The 21,974-nt window shown below is 39.2% G+C and overlaps 1 protein-coding gene across 1 annotated transcript in view; it reads right to left on the minus strand.

The window, feature by feature from the left end:
- Positions 1–21,974, minus strand: part of LOC122561091 (myoferlin) — a 227,388-nt gene that overhangs the window by 11,052 nt on the left and 194,362 nt on the right. The window contains exons 51-55 of the mRNA XM_087999003.1: positions 14,681–14,822; positions 13,658–13,757; positions 4,719–4,903; positions 2,727–2,836; positions 737–884 (exon numbers count right to left, since the gene is read on the minus strand). Of these exons, the coding sequence (XP_087855129.1) occupies positions 737–884; positions 2,727–2,836; positions 4,719–4,903; positions 13,658–13,757; positions 14,681–14,822 (685 nt within the window). The remainder of the gene's footprint in view (positions 1–736; positions 885–2,726; positions 2,837–4,718; positions 4,904–13,657; positions 13,758–14,680; positions 14,823–21,974) is intronic.

Here is a 21,974-nt window from a genome sequence, read left to right on the forward strand (position 1 = left end):
TGAGGGCTGAGGAACCCACATTCTTCGTTAAAGGTCAGAGGAAAACAGGATGGTAATGAACAGTGAGGGTGGGAGTAAAAGTACAATTGCATTACAACAAAAATCAGGCTTGCTCTTGAAATTCCACTGTTACTTGTGACTGTGCACTAAAAATGACCAAAAACATTAACCATCATGAGGAAAAAAAGTGAATAAATTAGAAAGCTTTATGAAAGTTAACAAGTAGATAGTTTATTGGGGCCACTTAATTTTGTGCAAGCCTGCACACTGAACAATAAACGAGGAAGGGAAATTAAATAGGTTTAATGTTAATTAAAATACAAAAGCTCCTATTTAATTAAAATAATTTAGTGATTAAATTACTAGCCTTTGCATTTTTCTTCAGATCAAAACACAACTTAAGCTCATCTTCTACTGCAGCTACCTTCAAGAACCATCTTCCACATTTAGACAAAATTCTGTGAACTCAGTAACAGATCAAGAGAAGCCTTTAAGAATTTTTCTGTGCCTCCAAACTCTGTACTGAAAGTGGCAAATATGAGCAGCAACATACAGATCATGCTCTCCATTTTAAGGTGATTCTGAGCTAACAAAAGCCCCAAGTTAGGGATATGAAGTTACAGAAAAATACAACATTACCAATGTGTTAGCTTATTTCATTCCCCAAAAGCCCAGAGTTTACTGATGTACACTCACTCTGATAACAGCTTTATTAAAACCCACACTATGTACTTACCGGCAATGAATAAAAGAAGATCCCAAGGAACAGAACTACAAACAACAGTATTATGATCCCAAGAAAGATCCATTTGAACCGGCGCCAGATGATGTATTTCATCGTCTTGCAAGGACTGGTGAACCACAGGAAAGACGTTTCTGGACGGCTGATTGTAAAGAATTAATTCGTTAACTTTTCTTTTTAATGGATAAAGTGTATACAGTTTACATTAAAGCACTCATTTATAAGGTTGAGAAACCATTACTCAAGCAAACCACGGGCATGTTTATTATCCCTCTTAAAAACCATGGGAAGTAAGTTCCTTATCTAACCAATGGCTTAGATAATAAATGCATACAAATGTGGCCTGATATCGAGCCGTTATGAGGACAGTCTGGGTTTTACCCCCTGATAGATTCAGAGTTACCAGTTAACCGGGCAGGAAAGATGGTTTTACTATTGACTTCAGCAACCAAAAGTGGGTTGGAGCATAGTATGACTACTGAATATGAAAAACAGCACGCCAAGTTTATAATTAAACAATGGCTCGTGGAACAGAGATTTAACCAAAAGAAAACAAACAGTAATTTCAACGAATGCAAAGGAAGTCACCATATCCAAAATGCAGTAATGAAGCCTCCACTAACCAGGAGGAGAACGATGTAATGACTTTGAATTTCCGTAGTTACTGAGCACGCTTGAGATAGGCTTATAAACATCTTAACCTATAGCATACACCAGGAGGTGCAAACTAGAATGGTTACAGTAGTAGATTGGTTTAAAGTTCTACCAGTCAAACCACTCAACTGCAGCACAGCAACTAGACCCAGGCTTGTGTTACTCATCAGATGTGTCACCCTCTAGATAAGATTGAAGATTAGAGTGATGCTGGCAAAGCACACACCTCATTCCTGATGAAGGACTCCTGCCTGAAACGTCAATTTTCCTGCTTCTTGGATGCTGCCTGACCTGCTGTGCTTTTCCAGCACCACTCTAATCTTGACTCTGATCTCCAGCAACTGCAGTCCTCACTTCCACCCTCTAGATAAGTTGTGAACTGAGACCCCCATTAGCCCAGACGTTAAAGGGTTCCATGGTAGTATCCTGACCATATTCCTGCCTTAACCAGCACCAACAGTGCTAAATTCATGATGCTTGCGGCAATTTGTCAAGCATGAAGGGGAAAAAAATGCTCCATTAACTGCTTCCATAATTGCTAAATGGCTCAGTCATTTGTTGTACATGGACCACCAAGCATCACTTGAATCGCTAACTTCAAATGCAAAAATTCAAAATGAAGGGCTACAGAAATAATAAAATTCATAAAACTGAAGTGATCATAAAAAGGGGTGGGTAGTGGTAGCTTTTAACAAGCAGGTGGATTTAATACCAGGTACCAATGTGTAAGCAACTGGCCACAAACATGCAAATATTCAAGCACTAAACTTCCTGTACTTTATAATGGCACATGTTCCAGAATTTGCAAAGCAAAGCTTTTGATGAATGCCTATTGCCAATTAATTTTGCTCTTTTGTGTCAAGAATATGGAGGTGAGAGACAGATGAAGCAAACGGTGAATTTATACCCCAATTCGCCTGCGACAGATTAATGCTGATTAAGGTTAACAATTGATACATTTCACAAAGGTAACTACCTCCTCCAATCTAAACTCCATGTGACCACATTTCAAAGCATAATCTCACTGCTGAACTGCTGTCTATTTTACAGCAGCTAAATCAAGAACAGGACTCTCAAATACACTCATCTAAAAGTGGAATCAATGGGACACTTGAATGTAAATCCTGACTACATGAAATAAGAGGAGATAATAAAATCTACACTTTGTAAGAATGGATAAAACCCACCCATTCACTTTAAGTAGCCTGCATTCAATGTTCAAAACAAATGAACCTCTCTGCTTTAAAATGTTCAGCACTTCTCAACTCTTGCCCTTTTAAAATGCAAGTCACAAATATATGAAAACAAATCAAGGGGAAAAAAAAGTTACTTTGGAGGATCCAGTTTTGGGTTCATGTTGGGTTCATCTCTTGCTTTGCCAGCAGGTTTTTGCTCAGCCTCTTGTTCACTGATGATCTCCAGTGTCATTTCAACTTTACCCTAGATAACAAAAAGAATACAAAAAACTTTTAGCAAGTTATCTAACCAGAACAGGCAGTCATAGATAAAGTGGTAGGTTACCTTAGAGTACAGGACTTCTAGGATTACTTCAGCCTTTTAAAAGCAAAACACTCTGCAATCCTTTCTAGGCCACCAGCCTGATCTCAAAAGCAGGCATGCGATCCATGAATTGGGGACAGGGTTTTTTCAGTGATATTCTCAATTTGGTTAACCGAACAATTGATCTAAAATGCTTGCTTGGTATTCAACCATTGCTTTCAAGGGTTAACAGAGACCATAATGGCTTTATCTATTTCAAGTTAAATAGTTCCAAAGTGGCTTTCCTTGGTTATGCTTGGTGAACTGTATGTTAGAGAAAAGCTCAATGGTAGCGCCAGATTGCTGTGGCTTTTGGCTGTTGAATCATTCATCAGATACTCCTTCATTTCCTTTGTACAGGACAAATTCAATGATTATCTGTCAGAGGGAAGATGTGCACCTGACAGTGAAACATTTATTTGTGTGAACTCTTTGCCTCTGCAGTGCATGACACACTCAGTGAGAGAATTTACTGGTTAAGTAGTGGAAAAGTAAGTTTTCCCTTCATGTATGTAAGGCTGGTTTCTTTGCAACATTTTGGGGGGGGGAAGAGAGAGAAAAAGAGGTGGATAAAAGTCAAAAAGGTTCTGTTTGCAAGCAATTAGGATCCTTTGCAAACTTAACTAACCTTTGGGTTTTTTTATCCTGCCTATACTTCTCCTCAAAGCAATTTATCAAATATAAAATCGATGATCAAGGTTTGTCTAAATCTACGAACAGCACCACAGGGCAAAAACATGTAAGGTCACATTAAAATAACTCAAAGATACACTTAAAAATTCATAACCTGGTGTAGTTTTGTTAGTACAGCTAAAGTGGGTTCATTACGAAAAAACACTCTGATCAATGACTAGTAACCTTATTTTAAAAATGACCAGACTGTATACAACTATTCAATGCCTACAATGGTATGTAGTAAAGTGGTTTTAGTCAATGCAAAAAACATGTAAGCTTTTAAAATGCGTTGGTTTCCCTGCACCATAAATATAGCTTCATCTAAGATGGTGGCCATTTGAGACACTGGGATTTGTTAATTTTTTTTTTTAAACAAGCACAAGATCATAACAATTCATTGCCTGAAGCTGCTTTATCTTTCATGGTGGTTGATTTGATATTAATTAATAATATAGATTTATTAAAATTAACAAATTGCACTAAGCAACCAAATTTTGCCACAACTTTCAGGTGAAGTCTACCTTTTGATAATTTGTTGAAATAGAGCTCATATCTATATTGTCATTTAGAAAATCAACATGTACCATATCGGATGCAACACATATTTGATGTTTATCTACATAAATAGCATCCAAAAGATTACATACACTTCATTCATATTTAAAAAATACCAACTCTCAAAAATAATAACATTTCACTTTCAATTTGTTTTCTACAGCTTTTAGTACCAGATTTTTAAAATTAATCTCTACAAATGTCATCCTTATGCACCTAACCCAACCTCTGACTTGGACTTTTCTGATGCAGTCAGGAGAAATAAAGGTCAGAAAACAGTTTACAAACCCCAAAGTGATGCCTTCCTTTAAGAGTGCAATACATTAAAGAGGAGTGAATTTTACTTCAAATGAATTAGATGTCCCCACAAAAGCCCATTAATAGAAAGAATGAGCCAATACTGCTGCCCTAACCCAATGGAACTGGGCATTTCATGATTATTGTTGTAGTCATTCACAAAATTGACTGATGTGGATGATATTCTTCCCAAGACAACAGAAAGGCCCACAATTTCAAGAGGGAAATAGGTTTGAAAATGTTGGAAGGTCCTTACAGCCAAAATGCGCTCGCCATCTTTCTCTTGGACACATGGCCACCATCCATTCATAGACTTTTGAGCAAAAAGGGAGGTTGCTTTAGGTGCTTTTCCCCCCTTTTCATCAGGGAGCATTTTCAAACTGCATCCCGAAGAGGTTTTGGCTGGGCATATCGTGGAATTCAGGTCTAGCTCAAGGACACCTGTGAATCAGAGAGAGATATAAAGAACACCAGCATTATGTAGATATACAGAAGAATCAAAACACAATCACAAGGTTTGTGGGTGCTGGCACCAACTGCAGTCTGCTGTTCTCGGTTTGCCCTCCTACTGGACGATAATCAACTTTCTAAACAAGCAGATTACTTTTCTGATCCTACTATTCATAATCAACAAGTGTGCTTTTAAGTTCGTTGGAAAACAAAAAAAAAGTCATCACAATCCATTGTTTTGCCTCCTGGCATTTCACTGGAGTGATTTTTACCTGCTAAAAAACAAAGGTCATCTCAAAAGGAAACTTTTCACATGTGCGTGAGAGCAGATAAGCAGATTTCCTCAATTTTCACTGACTAAGCATACAAACCGAAAGCACATATTTCTATTTAGCTACCTAGCCAGTGAATTGACAAGGTACATTATATGGATTGGACCTGGATGACCTTTCTTACACCTTGAATCATACAACAGAGTCAGTCGTGGGGTAATGCAAGAGAGTGAGAAGCTGCCATTCAGCTGAATTTTAATCTACTTTTAAAGAATATCTTATTTTTACTGTAACATTACCAGAGTCAGGGCTTTGACCCCCCCCCCCCGACCCCAACCTTACTGAACTGCAATAAAATGTCTCCCATAACCTGGGTAGTGCAAGGGAGAGCAGACGATGTATGCACCATGCAGTGGGTCTATTGATCTTCAAAAGGAATCACACAAAGAAACATGGCAGCTGCACACGGCAATAGTAGTTTGGGGGACTATTGGTTACAAGGCAGGCCTAGTACTCAATCTGTAACCAATCTGACCTATCGCCCGTGGTCACGTCAAGAAGTACACTTTCCTAAACCTGCGTCCAGTCAAATACTTTTCTAATAGGGGTCATAAGATGGTGGGAACCATAGCCAGATTTCACTTCTCTCAACCAGGACCAAGGCAGCACCCCAGTGCCCAGTGGTTAATGTAGGCATTCCTCAATTATCACAGCAACTAGTACAGATACCAGATATTAGGTTCAAACTGGCCAACTTTGGTGCATTTTTGAATAATCTTGCTGCAGAATTAATGACCCTTTGCCTATACGGTGATGTTGATTCCGAGCTTTGTTTTCCTTGATGTTTGAGTGGGAGAAAACAGGACGACAGTGAAGGTCGAGTTTAAGCTACAAGAGACAGCTTTAATCAGAGCTTTCATTAACAGTACAGCTTGGGACACCCGGACCAACCAACCCAACCACCCTGTGGCTCAACACTTCAACTCCCCCTCCCACTCCACCAAGGATATGCAGGTCTTTGGACTCCTCCATCGCCAGACCACAACAACACGATGGTTGGAGGAAGAGCGCCTCATCTTCCGCCTAGGAACCCTCCAACCACAAGGGATGAACTCGGATTTCACCAGTTTCCTCATTTCCCCTCCCCCCACCTTGTCTCAGTCAAATCCATCGAATTCAGCACCGCCTTCCTAACCTGCAATCTTCTTCCTGACCTCTCCGCCCCCACCCCAGTCTGACCTATCACCCTCACCTTGACCTCTTTCCACCTATCACATTTCTGACGCCCCTCCCCCAAGTCCCTCCTCCCTACTTTTTATCTTAGCCTGCTAGACAAACTTTCCTCATTCCTGAAGAAGGGCTTATGCCCGAAACGTCGATTCTCCTGTTCCCTGGATGCTGCCTGACCTGCTGCGCTTTTCCAGCAACACATTTTCAGCTTATACATCAGGCTTGCTTTCAAAACATTCTTTTACACTCTCATTCTGAGCAGAGATTACTAAGAATAATGCCCTGAAATAGAACAATACAACAAGGATAGAACATAAAATGGAGTTTAAAAAGCTGGATAGAGGAAAAAACACAAGGAAGAAATAAAAAAGGCGAGAGAAACAAACAACGGAGACCAAGTGAAACTTATCAAGTTTGACAGATACACCCCTGAAAGCAGAGCTTGGGCTCCATTGCATAGTAATGCAGATGGGATATAGCTTTTCACTGCCTCTTTGTTTGCTTTTCAGCATAATAAAGCAAGGAACATGGCTAATTGATCTCTCTAGAGAGACTGAAACCCACCATAGTGTCTGACTCCATTAAAATAGGAATGTTGCTATAGTAGGCTATCACCTTCTATCTATTGTATGCAAGTCCTCAGATAGGTGACTGGCTGAAAGAAAATCCTCGATATCAGAAGTGGCTCAGTTGCTTAAAATGATAGGATATGTTTGTCAATTTCCATAAATTAAGTATTTATGCAACAAAGTGAGTTAAGCTCAAACAAGACATCCTTTACTGCCAGCAGAATGGACACTGCTTGTTTTTAAACCTGGCTGTGTATTTTGGCACAAGAGGAAATACAGTTAACTCTGATGTGATCAACGTTGGCAACTTTGAATACCTAGCACATTAAAGAAAAGCTAAGAAGAATTCCCACTAGCTACTAGAAACACCCAATGAGTAACTAGAAACTTAATTTACCATTCTTTACACCTATTAGATTAGATTAGATTCCTTACAGTGTGGAAACAGGCCCTTCAACCCAACCAGTCGACACTGACCCTCCGAAGAGTAACCCGCCCAGACCCATTTCCCTCTGACTAATGCACCTAACACTATGGGGAATTTAACATGGCCAATTCACCTGACCTGCATATCTTTGGACTAGGAGGAAACCGGAGCACCTGGGAGGAAACCCACACAGACAGGGGGGAGATTCCAATCTCCCGAGGGTGGAATCAAACCTGGGACCCTGGTGCTGAGAGGCAGCAGGGCGAACCACTGTGCTATCGTGCCGCCAAAATAGAATTCAACTCTCCCACTTCACTACAATAAAGTGATCATTGTATCACTTTCTGATAGCTATAATATAATTCATCGCATTGTGTAAAACGTATGGCCAGTTTTGAATTACCTGAATAACCTGCTGCAACTTACACAAAACATATCATTGTTTTTAAACAATCAACACAGGTCAATATCATAGGAGGATGGAGAAGACGAAGCGCCAAAAAAAAAAAGTTTTCTTTGACATGACATTAAACTGTGAGAATTCATCGTGTAAGAAATACACGAAACATTAGGAAACAAGAACAAAACATCCGAAGTTTTAAAAACTGAATTCAAATCAAATACAAAAAGGTTGATCTCTCATTTATGGAGTTGTTCTCAACATCAATGCCCTAACACTCTACAATGTTGTCAATGTCAGGGAGTGGCTTAGCTCAGTATCCAAGCTTCCATTTGGTAGGAGACTAGTTCCCTAAAACAGAGATCAAACAGAATCAAGAGAAATACATAGTTGAAGAAAAGCAAGATGTGGTAAATAGAAACAAATACAAATGTACAGCTTAATGATTATGATTATTTTGTTAATGATTTTAAAATGGGGTAAAAAGACATCAAGGTTTAAAATCAATTCCAACAATTTACTTGAATAAGAGTTTCTATTATTTCGCCAAAAACATTTACTTTATTAGTCTTTCAGGGGATCCAAAACTTTTATATCAAAATGATAAACAGTTAGTTAGCCTGGAAATGATCTCTGGATGACAGCAGTTTCAATTCTATTTCATCAGAATGATGTACATTGAAGACATGATTTGAATTCATGTCATTTGCAATATAGAAGTGGTGCTGATTTTCTTAGTGTGATCAGGAAAGCAACAGAATCATCAAGATGTTGATAGTGAATCAAATGAAACTGCCAGATGGTTGTTGGAATACTCGTCTACCAAATGGAAAAAGGATAGGTTTAAAAAAAAGACTATTCATGGCAGCTAACTGGTGCAACTCCAAGCTTTTCATTTCTTAAAATGAATAATATCATCACAAAACAAAAACCAAAAGCAAGGTTAGGTTCTAAACATAATCACAACTAGAATGAAAGGCAGAAGACAGTGAGGGTTGAAACAGTCATGCACCATTTAACATCATGATCATCTTACACCTCTCACCATTTAAGGCTGGTTGTCATATGGCAATTATTTCTTTAGACCGAAGTTCTCCCATTTGCTGTCTTTTTTTTAAAAACAAAGAAAAATCATTCATGGGATGAGGGCATTGCTGTCTAGGTCAGCATTTATTGCCTACAGGTCTGTTAAGAGTCAACCATGTTATTGTGGGTCTGGAGTCACATGCAGGCCAGATTAGGTAAGGACAGCAGTTTCCTTCCCTGAAGGACATTAATATAATGAATACATTAATGCTGTGCTAAACAAGCACATTACATTTTGGAAATTTTGATGTCTCAAACATCAAATCATCTGTGCACAGGATTACGCACAAAACCTTCATTTAAAGGAAAGGTGAAATATTCAGAAATCAATAAGATGTTGCAGCATAACAGCACGTTAAACTGGATCCCATTAGGGCAGCTGGCACATTAAAAGCAGTATTTGGAAGGTTCCTCAAAACATTTAGGTGTTTGTCACATGGCTAATACAAAACAGAAAGCCATTTCTACAGTCACAGATGTACATGAACGAAAACAGACACTTCAGTCCAACTTGTCCATGCCGACCAAATATCCGAACCTAATCTAGTCCCATTTGCCAGCACTTGGCGCGTATCCCTCTAAACCCTTCCTATTCATATACACAGCCAGATGACTGTTAAATGCTCTAATTGTATCAGCCTCCACCACTTCCTCTGGAGCTCATTCCATACACACACCACCTTCTCTGTGAAAAAGTTATCCCTTCGGTCCCTTTTATATCTTTCCCCTCTCACCCTAAAGCTATACCCTCTAGTACTGGACTCCCCCATGCCATGTTTGAGAAAGCATCAGTGGAAGCTTCCAGTTTTGTGGGTTTACCAGTCAGTCCAGTTCATTAGCTAACCTTTCCCAATAGGTTCCAGTTAACACATGCTGAAAGCCAATATCACAGTGACCAGTCATGCACAACTTGAAAACATTGTAGGGTGCAAAGAAATACTTGGTAATTCTTATAAATGTGATAAAGATCAAATATAACTTACAGGAATTTAAATAGGCTTTATTCACAAGCTAAATGCTAAATTAAATGATTTCTGAAATCTTGGCTTACACGATGGAATCCTTATGCAAGTTATCAATAGAAAAGCTTAGTTATCCTTACATGTTAAGTCTCAATATTTGGGTGTACAGTAGTTTATGGGATTACTTAAATTTTGCAAAAAGATTTCACAAAAATGGTGCAGGTAATGTTGGGACTGAATGACAGTTCTCTCATCAGTGGGCGGCACGGTGGGACAGTGGTTAGGCACTGCTGCCTCACAGCGCCAGAGACCTGGGTTCAATTCCTGCCTCAGGCGACTGACTGTGTAGAGTTTGCACGTTCTCCCCTTGTCTGCGTGGGTTTCCTCCAGGTGCTCCGGTTTCCTCCCACAGTCCAAAGATGTGCAGGTCAGGTGAATTGGCCATGCTAAATTGCCCGTAGTGTTAGGTAAGGGGTAAATGTAGGGGTATGGGTGGGTTGCGCTTCGGCGGGGCGGTGTGGACTGGTTCGGCCGAAGGGCCTGTTTCCACACTGTAATGTAATCTAATCTAATCATCACAATGTACAACTGCTTTGGCATCTGGATAACAGAACACAAACATAAAATGGTGTTTAATCTAACTTGTTCCTTCTGACCATTTAGGACCCATCCTAAAGTCAAATAGAAGTCATTGTGGACAAAACCTTGCTAGTTAGGCTGATCAGAAATTCCCTAATTCCTGCTGTTGCAATCCCAGTGGGTGTTATTACTGGGCTAGTCAGTTCCCAGAAACTTAATTTGATATAGTTTTGTTCAGTTTTAGCAAGGTGATCTTTCACTGAAACACGAACACAAATATTGCAGATGTGGTTTTAACAATAAGTCAAATTAATTGAATTAATTAATGCAATAGAATAAAACCAAATAGGAGAAAACTTTAAAATATTTCAAAACACACAGTAAATTACAACCCCAATAATCTCAACAGCACCCCTCTATAAGTACTCAGCCCTAGGGAGGATTCCCTTCTCGATTACAAATAAGGTTTGATTTAGCTGCAGCTTCAGTTCACGCTCTTACGAATCTGATAGTCTCTTCTCTGAATTTTCATATATCTGAGCTTAGACTTTCCCATCTTTAAATAACTCTTTCAATGTTTTAAACAAACAGAGAAGGAATGTTTTCCACACAGAGGACAATGCATATATAGAATGAGATGCCAGAGGCAGCTCAGTTACAAATTTAAAAGCTATTTGGACAAGTACATGACTAGGAAAGGCTGTGGAATAGATCGGCCAAACACCGGCAAAAGGGAACAGTTCAGTTTAGGAAACCTGGTTGGCATGGATGAGTTGGGCCGAAGGGCCTATTTCCATATGAATACTTCTAGAATCATAGAATCCTGTGGAAGCAGGCCATTTGGTCCATCGAGTCCATACTAACCCACCAAAGAGTATCCCCACACAGACCCACCCTCCTATCCTATGCCTGTAACCCTGGATTTCCCATGGTTATACACCTAGCCTGTATACCTCTGCATACCACAGGCAATTCAGCTTGGCTACTCCACCTAACCTGCACATCTTTGGACTGTGGGAGGAAAGTGGAACGCCCAGAGGAAACCCACACAGACATAGGGAGAATGTGCAAACTCCACACAGACAGTTGCCAGTGAGTGGAATCAAACCCGGGTTCCTGGTGCTGTAAGGCAGCAGTGCTGACCACTGAGCCACCATGCCACCCTAAAAGTTGGTGTGGAACTTTTAAGCTAAACTGTTTACACTGAGGTAAACTATTCCTTAACAGTTGTTAGCTATGTCCTTACATTGGAGCAATCAGATCCAAACTCTGTTCCATCAGCTCCATTTCTCTCCGTCAACTGTAGAAACTAGATTGCTGAAAAACCTGGTGTCACATTTGACCCCACCTTTCACCCCCACCCCAAGATGAACTTTCTGCCATTTAAAGTATCTGAACCATTGTTAAGACCATCAGTTTATACAGAGCAACTTCACTCCTACTAGAATGTCTGTTGTGTAAAGCTTGTATCGGAGAAAAAAAAAAGAGGTCTGCTTTCTGATAGACAGCAACAAAAACAAAGCAGGTCTGGCCTAGAGAACTGTTAGTAGTCAAGCTCAATGCTTACAAGTGTTTGCCTTACAGTTGAAAATTGGATCTGGAAGATTCTACAAATTGGATCAACTTTTTAAAGAAGTTTTAATCTAACAGATGAGGATTTGAACCTGCTGTTGCGATGCTACGTATCTGCCTGATGTGGCATACACAGCAAAAGGGTTTGTAAGATGCATCCAGATTGCATTAACTAGTGTGAACCAGATGTTCTCTTTAGTGTGCATAGTAGTTGTCTGTTATGTAATAGTTAGGGTTGATTTTAATTTGTTACAGGAAGAGTCTAAGTTATGAAATCAGGCCCATCAGTCCTGTCACTGGCAAATTAATCTTTAAGTTATTGGTCACCAAAGGGATCATAAAACTAATACAACTGTGTGCTAATCTCCATTGGCTCCAATTCCAGTCAAAATTTGCATTTTAAATTGTGTTGGTTTTTAAATCCTCCCACAGCCTCAGCCCTCCCTTTCACCATCATCGCCTCTAGCTCTCAACATTTATCTATGCTCATGGAAATCTAGCCTTGAACAGCTCCAATTTTAACAGCTCTCCCATTGGTGCATACATCAAGTTTCTGAAATACCCTCCCTGTACCTCATTTTCCTCCTTTAGGTATTCCTTTAAAAAAAACCCTACTGACCAGCTATTGATCACCAAAAATACCTCAAAGGTATTGTGAAGTATTGGGTGGAAGGGTACAGCTGAGCTTGGGGAGCAGGCATCTGAACTCCTGCTTCAAAATGGTTCCCTCGTGCAAGTATTTATTCACAACACCTCTGGAGATGGTGATGCAAACTAAAGCTCAAAAAAAAACCCAGGCCTGACTTTGGTGAAAATCACACAAGATTAGGCCATGCTGATGAAACAGACAGACAAATCAGGTCAGGGTATCATGATCTGCATTCAAAGGCCATGGCTCACTTGGCATGGTAGTGTCCTTGACTCTGGGTGAGGAGGCCAGGGTTCAAAGTTCACCCTGTCCTGATGTGCATCATAACAAAGCCTGTTCAGTGATGTTAAGAAAATCTCTGCACTCAAATAGGCACTGCTGCAAACCAGAAAGCCCAGGAATGGGGTCAGGAATCATGGAGTAAAGACTTTTCTGCCATTTTAAGAGGGCTCCTGATTCATCCGGACTCTGGAAAAATCCAGGTAAGCATTTCACTTGAATGACTGAACGAGTGAGATGACCTCCATTCTCTTCTGCCCTTTAGTAATAACTTTTATTACAAAAGCTATTTTGAAGTTTTATTCCATCTATTCCAAAAGCAGTGTTTTAAGAATTTGCTGCGAACTTAAGCATGGGTGACAAATTCAATAAAAGTTTTTTTAAAAAATTCTAAAAGTTTTCAATAACATTAGTAAATTATATTAAGTGTTCAGGTGGAAGAAAATGGGGTGTGTATATACACAAAAACAAAACCCTTTTGGAAATTGTATCTACATCAGCTAAAAAGAACAAGACATACCTTCCAAACAAGGATCATAACACTATGCCTTTCAAATCACACAACTAGCAATTACCTGCTGCACCAAGAAGCAATTACCTTTGGAATAACTTTATGACAGCCTATTTACTGTGGCATTAGTAAAGAGGTAATTAAAATATCACTTCAGTTCAGGTAAAGCGGGTTAACCTGATAGAGGGAAGCCAAAAGGAAGTTCATACCCAAATAGTCATCCATAGAAAATTTATCATTGTCCCAGATTTGAATGATTAATTTCGGAGGTGTCCTGAATTCAGTTTTGTCGAGGCTCCAGAAATTTTCCTGGAACAGAAAAAGTAAACCAATTCAATGACTTATTTCACATTTCTCTGCTCCCATTCACATTTTATGCAGTCTTAAACTTTTTCAGTGTAAAGGGGACTAGAAAATTGCTTCGTTATTACTAACACTCCAGTTCAAAATTGTTCTATTGAAGCCCACAACTTAATTCTGTAAGATGCATCAAGACAGTTTGACATTTGAAAAATGTTGTAGTCAAACGATTTGAAGTTTTTTTTTGCTAATGTACTGACTCTAGCTCTAAACATCTGGTTTTAAACACACTGCCAGCTGTCAAATTAAAAGCTGGGAAGAAAGCCGACATGAATACCAAAGTATCGAGGCTTCAAGGTCATTCTAATGATGCATTTATACATCCAAAGAAAGGAAGAGGTCAGTTAGATATGACCTTTGGTAGCCCCAACCACAGAATACATTTCTTCACGCAATAGTATTCCCACAGAATGCTGCATAAATAACTCCTCACAGCAAGCATAACACACATGGCTGTTAACATGAATAGGAGGAATGTACACTTACAAACAAGAGGAAATGGTGCAGGGCAGAAGACAATAGACCTCCCTATAAGAAATCTTCCAACAGGACGATTGGTTATAAACCAATGTAACTACCCCGTGGGGAAAGCAGCACTTAGCAATCACTGCACTTGAACCTGAGCATTCCTGAGAATGTGTCCATGGGCTTGGCTTTGTCCTCTACTGAGCAGGGAGTTAGCAGGAAGTTAAAACAACCTCCTGTTGCAAGTCAGGCTTGGGCTTTTAGGTCTCCTAACCACATGCTGATTTCCTCCCGTGGGGCAATGTGGTTGCTTAACATTTAGCTACACAACTTGTAGGATTTCAGAACTTCCCAAAGGATTCCAGACATTTATTGACCAAAACGATTGCTTTCTCACTCAAACACACCTTCTTGGATACAACAGCAAGCTGCTCAGCTGGGAGGTAGTCAAATGGGAATACCAGTCTCCAGTTGAAATTGCCTTCACCTCCGAGCGACCTGTAGTGTACGTCCGTCTTCTGCTTCTCATCTTCAAGTCCAACCATCCAGCTGCAAAAAAAAAAGCAATCTTGTGTTAAAATGCAAAACAAATATATACTAAATAAAATTAGTTGTAGGCAATGGGTCACCTATAAACCATACACAGCAAAAATAATTTTGGCAGAAGGTTTGGAATAAAAAAAAAAAGTGGATTCTCTGTTGCAAACTGTACACTTCCAATGTAAACTCCCATTCCCCTACTCCATGACACCAAAACACCCACAATAACTGAGAAACAATAGAACATTATGCAAAAGGCATTGAAGAAGATTGAAAATATACAGACTGGAGAACGGCACCTCCACATCCACTCGTTAGATATTTTTCTGCACCTTAATCTCAATTGTTTAGTGCTGTTATTTGTTGGAATGAGTGCCTTTTGGATGGCAACACCAGCAACGCATTGTCTCAAACAATGAGGTACAATTGTATGATGGTGGAGGTGGGAGGTGGAGGTGGAGTAGACATCCAGCCCCTTGAGCTTGCTCCATCATTCAATAAACTTATGTCTGATCTGATTACTCCACATTCCCACCTTCCCCAAAAACCTTTTACCATTTTGCTTATCAAGAATCAATCTTCGTCTTTAAATAATTTTAAAACTCTGCTTCCACTGGTTTCAAGAAAAAGTGTGCTCCAAAGACTCATGGCCCTCCGAGAAAACATTTAGCCTTGTCTGTGTTTTAGAAATCAGTACTCTCATGTTTTTGGACGCTAGTGACACCCAGCCCAAGATTCTTCAACAAGACGACACATCCTTTCCTCATCTACGTTTCAAGATTCATCCTCAGGATTCATGCTTCAATCAAGCCACCCCTTACTCTTCAAAATTCTAGTACGTACATGCCTAACTGGTCCAAAATTTCCTCAGAATAATCTGCCCATTCTACTAGTAGACTAAACTTTCCCGACTGCTTCGAATGTATTTAGATCCTTCCTTCAATAAGGTGACCAATGCTGTACACACCATACTGATGTGGTCTCAAAGTGCTGTACAATTGAAGCATGACCTTCCTACATTTGCATTAAACTCCTCTTTCATTAAATTATAACATTCTATTAGCTTTCCTGATTACCTGCTATATCTACATGCTAGCCTTCTGCAATTCATGCATTAGGACACTCAGGACCCTCTGCATCTCAGCTTTGTAATCTCTCACCAATGAGACAGAATGCTTAAAGCTTTCCTGCTAAAAATAGACAATTTCACGATTCCTTATATTATGCTCCATTTGTCAGATCCTTGCCCACTCACCTAACCTATTACCCTTTACTTCCTTTGTGGCATCTTTAGGTCTTCCATAATCCATAAATCCATAGAAGTAATAGAAAATGAAAGAGAAAGGCAAATGAGTGTAAAACCAGGTACAGAAAGGAGGGAAAAAAGACTGAATTCAGAGAGACAAAACAAAAAGCAGCATGGTGGCTCAGTGGTTAGCGTTGTGCCTCACAGCGCCAGGGTTCGATTCCAACCTCAGATCACTATGTGTGGAGTTTGCACATTCTCCCCACGTGCGTGGGTTTCGTCCCACAATCCAAAGATATGCAGGTTAGGTGAATTGGCCATGCTAAGTTGCCGATAGTGTTCAGGGATGTGCAGGTTAGGTGCATTAGTCAGGGGTAAATATAGGAGAATAGGGTAGGGGAAGGGTCTGGGTGGGTTACTCTTCGGAGCGTCGGTGTGGACTCGTCGGGCCGAAGGGCCTATTTCCACACTGTCGGGATTCAATGATTCAACTAAGCAGTTAATGATAAAACAAAAAAAGTACAGAAGTGTATCTGGTGACCACATTTAGAAACATCGTTCTTCCTGGAATAACCTCTAGTTTATAGTTTTGGCCTTCCTTCCAAATAAGTGCAACAGCTGTTGCATTTATCTTCCTTGAATGACCATTCAATCCAGAAATTAAGCCTGCAGTTTATATTGCGTATTGAGATCTCAGTGGTTGGAGTTAGCCTTCATTCTTAACCTGGAACAGACAGTTTGCATTTTTCAGTTGACACTCCAGCCTTTGCTCCTGCTCCTCTTTATGGCCCATGGGTGGTTTGAAGTTTTATCCCTGCGGCTCTTCAAGCAAAACTGAAAACTTTTAGTTTGCACATGACAATTCCAAAACTCTTATACTGGACAAAAATGACCTACAAATGTATATCATTTTAAAATTCAAAGCTTTTTTCAACTTGTCAGTTAAATCAGCATGATAATTTGAAGTGGACTTAATGTGGTGATGCAGTATTATGGCATGTAAGCACACAATACTAACTATAACATTTGTCTTATCTATAGTACTGAAGCAAGAAGCAGAGTAAAGAGACCATTACCCAATCTTTCATACAAGGAGGGAAATTGGAAGACATTATCTCAGACGACTTGTACGTTTTAACAATGGCTCCACAAAACACACGGAAGAGAGAACTTGGCAGATTTGCATACAAAAATAAAAGCAAACTTTAAAGATGTGAATTATTCTCTAACTTGGTATGTGAAAGGAGGAATAAGTGAAGGTGGATGCTAGGAAATTGTTTCCGTTAAACGAGGAGACTAGGACCCGTGGACACAGCCTTAGAATTAGAGGGGGTCATTTCAGAACAGAAATGCGGAGACATTTCTTCAGCCAGAGAGTGGTGGGCCTGTGGAATTCATTGCCACGGAGTGCAGTGGAAGCCGGGACGCTAAATGTCTTCAAGGCCGAGATTGATAGATTCTTGTTGTCTAGAGGAATTAAAGGCTACGGGGAGAACGCTGGTAAGTGGAGCTGAAATGCGCATCAGCCATGATTGAATGGCGGAGTGGACTCGATGGGCCGAATGGCCTTACTTCCACTCCTATGTCTTATGGTCTTATGGTCTTATTACAACACAAACTTGTAGCCAGCTCTTGGTAAATGCCTTACTTTTCCATTTCATATCGGTCATTTATTCCAGCTTGCACAATATAATTAAACTGACATGAGATTAAATGTGGATTAAAATAGCAGAAGAATTTGATTTGAGTACATTGCTGTTCAAGCTATAATATTGCTCAGTCATTTCCACGCTCAGTGAATAAAATGTGCCAACTGATTTTACCTTCATTTTCTGATAATCATTTTTGAGAGCTACAAATAAAGACAAAATATTTCTTTTTCCGATCTCATATTGGTCCAAATTGTTACACTAGGCAACAAAAATGGGTTGCATTTAAAAATGACACTAAAGCACTGCATTTGTAATAAAGAGATTCTTTTGGTTTGGTTCCTGAACAGAATCACAGTTCATTACATTACAGATAAATCAAGTTCATTTCTTAAAAAAAAATTACTCCACCTGTCTGAACAGGCAGCAATAACATGATATTTTATCAAGACTTCCTAATTTAGATACGTCAACTTTGCAACCATACCACATTCTATGCACTTATTATCCATCAATCAAACAAAGTGACAAACAGTAAAATCCTTGATAGCCATGTTGGTTGCTATGTGCTTTATATATAGTCTTAGAAGCATTAGTAACTTAATAGTTTCAAGTTCTCACATCCGGTACCAGATGACTGTCCCTCATATTTGGGTATACATTCTAGCCTAGATTTTCAGATGCACAACCAAAATGACCACTGCCTAACATCCATCATAAGCATACTACTGTCAAATATTTTAACAGCATAAGTCACCTAACATTTCTAGGTTTCATATCTCCAGTTTCAAGTAGTGTATAAAGAAATTCATTCACAGTAAAATCTTAAGTTAAAAGGAAAAAGTTTAAACAATTCTGGACAGTATATAAAACACAAGATATTCATCATGAAATTTAAATGCATATAGCAAGATTTGAGTTGGATCGTTACCAGGATATTCCCTGTGAGCATTATCACCATCTGCCACTAACCCATGAAAGCACCCATAAATTTGTCTGAGGTGCAGGCATTTTAACATTGATGAGCCGTGATAAATCAAATACAACCGAAGGATAATTTAACACTGAAAACATGTTAAAACAGATTAATCCAAATGGTAGCTTTCACATTTAAGAATTATAAAATACCAGATAAAAATAAACACTCATGTTTCCAGTTACTAAGCAATCATTGCCCAATGAATAAACCAAATATCTAAACAAAGGAACAATAGCACTGACACAGTATACAAGTGTTCCTATGGTGTAATAAATAGCTGCTTGTTACGGTCATCATCCATAACAAGACACCAGAGATACTAATGGTACTCTTAAGTGTTATATAAATCAAATAGGTGCATAAAAAGTATCCTCAGTATACCTCCTCTGGGGTATCCTTCATGGCATGCAAACCGCATGAAGATCCCATCTGCTCGGCTGACACTACTCAAGTTGAAAGCTTTGGCTACCATGTAAGAAGATGATTAAACCTACATCCATCAAGATGAAAGATAATTATTACCTTAGTCAGACACCACCTGTTTCTGCAGCATTCTTGAACTCAAAAGGACATGCTGAAACTTCCCTCTGAAGTTCATGTTTGACAGTTGCTCCAGGCAGTTCTTCTCATACCTATACTACAGCCTCCCACTGCACTCTTGCATCTTACAAGTTTAATATATAACTGTACAAGATAGTCACTCATCTACATTTCTAATGACAACATAAACAGAATGATGTCTTAAAAATAATGCTTATCAAGTACCAAAACCTTTTTTTATGAATGAGTTTTTAAACAAAATTTAAGGGAACATCATTAACTTTCAATCGACATATAAGTGCCTACTCCAGGCACTGTGATAGCATGCGTAACTTTGAAATAAAGACAGTTCTTCTAATTGCTCAGTTTTCTTGCAGTAAGTTTAAACAGAGGCATTGTACACAGTGATTGCTTTCCGAATACTAATCACTGCAAGATTGGATTCAACCTCAGCTAGAAGAAACTAATTTATTGCCCAGTTTCACTCAACTAGTGCTCTGTAAACTAACCCCAGCATCAAAATAACACATCGATATAATTTTTTTCTACTTCGATGACCATTACCCTTATTGCCTATACCTAAAGTGGAATTTTGATTCTAAACTGGAGTTCAATGGAAACTATCATGCAATTATCCAAAAGCTCAAATTGGCATCTCATTTGACTTAACGGATTCAAAAACCCAGATAGTGAGAAAACAGACAAGTTCAATTGAGTATTTAGAATAATTAGGTTCAGATCTGAATGTCAAATCATTCTAAGACCAACAGTATGTTGGCAATCATTTGGAAAATGACCAAGTATTCATTCAGGCAAGGCATTAGCACCTATTAACAGTAATGATGGAATACAGCACAGATGGAAGCCATTTGGCCATTAGTGGGTACAATTAATCAGCCAGCCACTCTCTCCTGCTGCTTCTCATTGTCATGTAATTTTTTTCTCATAAAGTTACTAATGTGACTCCATTTTGCAATGATGTGGAGGAGCCAATGGTGGACTGGGGTGGACAAAGTTAAAAATCACAACACCAGGTTACAGTCCAAAAGGTTTATTCAGATGCACTAGCTTTTGCACCATTGCTCCTTCATCAGGTAGCCATACAGCAGGACCAGAAGAGACAGAACTTATAGCAAAATATTACAGTGTCATGCAACTGAAATTGTACATTGACCAAACCTAGATGGCTGTTAAGTCTTTCATCTTTTAGAATGGGTTGCAGGTTTTGGTTCATTATCTTGTAAATCCCAGAATTTCTTTTGAGTCATTTGCAGAATTCTATTTGTAGATACATTCTATTTTGCTCAAAAAGCACACAACTCGCAGGCAGTCAATCCATGGAATAGTTTATAAATTTCACTTTCAAAATAGAACCAGTCTGACTCCAGATTTGGATACAGACAGAGTAACCTCACACCTTTAATGCATTGTCTGAGCGGAGATGTCACTTTTTAAAAAAAAGTTAAAAGTTAAGTTACCTCGAGAATGTGACTTAATGAACCAAAACCTGCAACCCATTCTAAAAGATAAAAGATTTAACAGCATAGAGTCATCAAGATGTAGAGCATGGAAACAGACCCTTTGGTCAAACCTAACCATGCCGACCAGATATCCCAACCCAATCTGGTCCCACCTGCCAGCACCCGGCCCATATCCCTCCAAACCATATTGTTCAATAGATCATTTCAGTTGCATGACACTAATGTTTTGCTATAAATCCTGTATCTTATGGTCCTGATCCGAAAACTCGTGCTTCCAAATAAACCTGTTGGACCATAACCTGGTGTGCAATTTTTCACTCAATTTTGAAAGTTAGCATTGAACCTATTTTCACTACTCTAATGCCATGGATTCTAGATCACATTGCTGGATAACAAACTAACCTGGTGTTTACACAGAAATGAAGGAGAAATTGTTCTCACCTGGTAAGGATTGAGAATGAGGGGGAAAAGAAATAAAATGATTGGCAAAAGCAGCAAAAAAGGTGATAGAAGGAAATAACTCAGCAAGATGTTCAGGTCTGGAGTGCATTGCCTAAGTAAAGCTGAGGCAGGTTCAGACAAGGCTTTCAATAGGAAATTGGATGGTCACTTATTTGAAAAGGAGAAGGCAGGCAAATGAGACTAAGTGAATTGCTCGTTTGGAGAGCTAGTGTGGACAAAAGGTCCGAATGGCCTCCTCTTAGGCTATCACAATTATACAATTCTATGATGTTGCCACTGACATTTTTTCGCTAATCACCTTAAATATTTGCCCACCGCTTACTGACTCACATGAAAAAGCAACTCCTCTCAACTTCTCTACTCCAACAAGAACATCAAGTTTTCTCGTTTCTCCAAATAACCAAAGTCTCTTTCCCCTGGTCCATTCTGATTAATCTTTTCCTACATCTCTTTCCAAGGCCCTTCTGAAGTACAGTGGCCAAAATTTCTCAAGACTCCAGTGAAGGCCTAACTAGTGAAGTTCTGCCTAACTTCCAGACCCAATTAACACCAACAAATCTCAACTTGACCTGCCACCTTGTTCCTGCATCCCATTAAAAACTACCAATTACTTTAAAATGTGTCACCTTATTCCGAGCAAATTCATCACTGCAGGCTTCACCTGTACTTGTCTACATATGAAGTATTAATTACCATCAACAAATTCAGATCGACACTTAGTCACAAGTCCATATTGCTCCAAATGCCAAACTGTGGCCAGGATTATTGTTTCAAAATTTCCTCATCCCTTATATTAAACTGATT

The sequence above is a fragment of the Chiloscyllium plagiosum genome, unplaced genomic scaffold, assembly GCF_037043375.1.
Source record: "Chiloscyllium plagiosum isolate Xiang-an unplaced genomic scaffold, Cpla_swu_hap1 HiC_scaffold_22, whole genome shotgun sequence".
Lineage (NCBI taxonomy): Eukaryota > Metazoa > Chordata > Chondrichthyes > Orectolobiformes > Hemiscylliidae > Chiloscyllium > Chiloscyllium plagiosum.